The sequence below is a fragment of the Puntigrus tetrazona genome, chromosome 14, assembly GCF_018831695.1.
Source record: "Puntigrus tetrazona isolate hp1 chromosome 14, ASM1883169v1, whole genome shotgun sequence".
NCBI classification, from domain to species: Eukaryota; Metazoa; Chordata; class Actinopteri; order Cypriniformes; family Cyprinidae; genus Puntigrus; species Puntigrus tetrazona.
In genome coordinates this window covers 5,795,421-5,797,954 of record NC_056712.1, presented here as the reverse complement: position 1 = coordinate 5,797,954, position 2,534 = coordinate 5,795,421, and the positions used below count along the sequence as shown (strand labels likewise).

General features: G+C 37.9%; 1 protein-coding gene across 1 annotated transcript in view; it reads right to left on the bottom strand.

Moving 5' to 3' along the window:
• gpr174 (G protein-coupled receptor 174) overlaps nt 1–289 on the bottom strand; it is a 2,787-nt gene extending 2,498 nt beyond the window's left edge. The window contains 1 exon segment of the mRNA XM_043257970.1: nt 274–289. Coding sequence (XP_043113905.1) covers nt 274–289 — 16 coding nt within the window.
• Between the last annotated feature and the right edge of the window lie 2,245 nt (nt 290–2,534).

Here is a 2,534-nt window from a genome sequence, read left to right as displayed (position 1 = left end):
TATAAAACTCATTTTATCTTACAATGACAGTTGTTCCTCTTTATAAAATAATTTTTGGCCCTGGGAACAAAAAAAGTTGAGAACCGCTAGTTTTTCTTTTGTTCAGTACTCATTCCTTTATGAACAAAAATGCAACCCACCGAGCTGTTTCTCTCATATAGCCTCATTTTCATTCATATCAAAGTAACATCAGGTGTTTTACGATGATCAGATGTGACACAAGACCTAGCATAAATCAGTTTATGTGGAATAAATGTGAAATAACAGTGTTACCTTGAGACACAGGCATCTCTGTAATGAAGTGCACTGCAATGTGTGACACAGTGTGAAAATAATGGCTTCAGCTGCAGAAAGTCTGGATGACTTTGACTGTATTTTCAGCCGCGTTACTTGAGGGCCACAAAACAAAAAAAAAAGTGCATTTCCAGATTAGGGGACATATTTTTGGAATGGGGGCTAGTTTTCAGCTGTGAGGTCAGAGGCTAGCTTGCCATTTTACTTCATTATATGCCGTATTACTGGAGGTGCAATGCAAGAGGATATCATATATCATTTATTAGACCTTCTGAATTGCTGGTGGTCATGCATTTGAGAGAGCAGCTGTTCTGAGTTCTTTCAACAAGGACATTTTTAAGCACGAATATAAACAACTATGTCTGGTATGTTTTTTTGCGCAATCGGCCGTTAATGCTTTTATGGAATACACAAATTTTATGTTAAATGGTGCTCAGTGTTTACACATAATGTTGTTAAATGCCTTATACAGCGTACGTCTGCATCTACTGTACGTTCTGTAGCAGATTATTTTTGAGGGGTGCTATTTTCGCATGCTAACCTCCAAATTTAGATGCATTCAAAATAATTGAAAAGCAACAGAAAGCTCGATTTAGCTCCTCAGACGCCCGAACTGATCTTAAACCTCTGAAAAGCCTGCAATAAAATCAGTGAGGCGTGCTGTGAGATTATATACCCTAAAACTACACAGTCAAACCGTATCTTATCACGTGAACTCGAAAAGACGTGCGGACAGGATCTCAGCAGATGTAGCTATAGATTGTTTTTCTACAAGTATATGTTTGTTCGAAACACAAAGAATAGATTAAAACCGCTTAGCCACTTTAGCAAAAAATGTAACGAATCAAGAGAGTACCACTTGAGGATGTAGCTTTGCTTAAGGCCAATTCATTTCTTTTCAATGTGCCCTCTATAGATCTCATTTAGGGTTTAGACTTTACTTGCTCAAATCGGCTCTAAGGCAGCTGGAAGTAGAGATAATGACATGATGATAATGATATTTGTTCTTTAGCATAATAGCGCTGAGGTCAGGATAGTCTATTCAGGGTATTAAATCTCACTCCGTTTATTCTGAAGAGAGAAAAAAGTACAGCACATCATCTGAAGGTAATGAAAGAAAGAGCAGGAGATTGCTGAAGAGGCCTGGTCAGAGATGTGCAGCTGATATAGAGTGACTAAGAGCAAGAATTTAAAATGAAAAGTTGTTATTCGTTTCTTTGGAACGTCTCAGAAAAGAGCAAAACTGAATCCAAAACAAACGGGTTCTTTTCGGAAATGGTGTGGACAGGAATAATCCAACCACGTTCAAATAAACCTCGCTTTTAAACTGTAGCATTTATTTAAACGGAAAATGCATTTTCTTTTATTCGACAGTGTAATGATGTATACAGGCCTTCATTGATTTTATCATTATGGTCATTCATATTTTATGATGCATTCAATATTAAAATCGCTAACGATAATGGGTAAAATGATTTAACCAAATACAGATACTTCATTTTAAAATCCTGTATTTAATAGAAGATAAGCTTCAAACCAAAGTCTGTGTCTCACGGGAGGTCGTTCACAATTATTACATCCACACATCACTCAACACGCATTAGTTCTATATGACCGCTTCGCTGTCTTCAATTAATATGCAACATTCAAACATGCAATTATTCTCCTTACTTTGCATGCAATTACCTGCAAGATCATTTTATTGTTTGTGTGCAGTCGTCGAGGTTGGGTTGGCACAGCATATAAGGTTAATAAGATTAAAATGCGCCGTTAGCTTGTCACGGTTGAGATTGCCTTTTAACACCTTAGAGCATGTGCTATTAGCTCTGTTTAATGTGTATTACCTCGCGGGTGCAATTAGTGTGTAGCTCCTGCACTTCCTTAATAGTCTGTTCAATGGATACCATATAGCCCTCAATACAATACCGCAGCTAATCATCTCTCAAACTATTTTACGAGGAGCCGTTTTTATGAGTGAGAGGGAAGGAGGGAAAGCTAAGAGTAATGCTCTCATCCTTCCAGTTACGGCCATCGAGTCTAAAAGTGTCGGCAAACCATCCATGCTCCCTGTAGTCCAACTTTGTTATAATTTCTAAATGAAGTAATCCACCTAGTTAATCACAGTGAAAGCTTTACCGCTACAAGAAAACAATACATCTCTGACCTCTCTGGTTGCAGCCCACAGAAGAAAGTCCAATCATCAAGGGTGAATTACTTCGGCCTTTAAGAACAGCAGAATC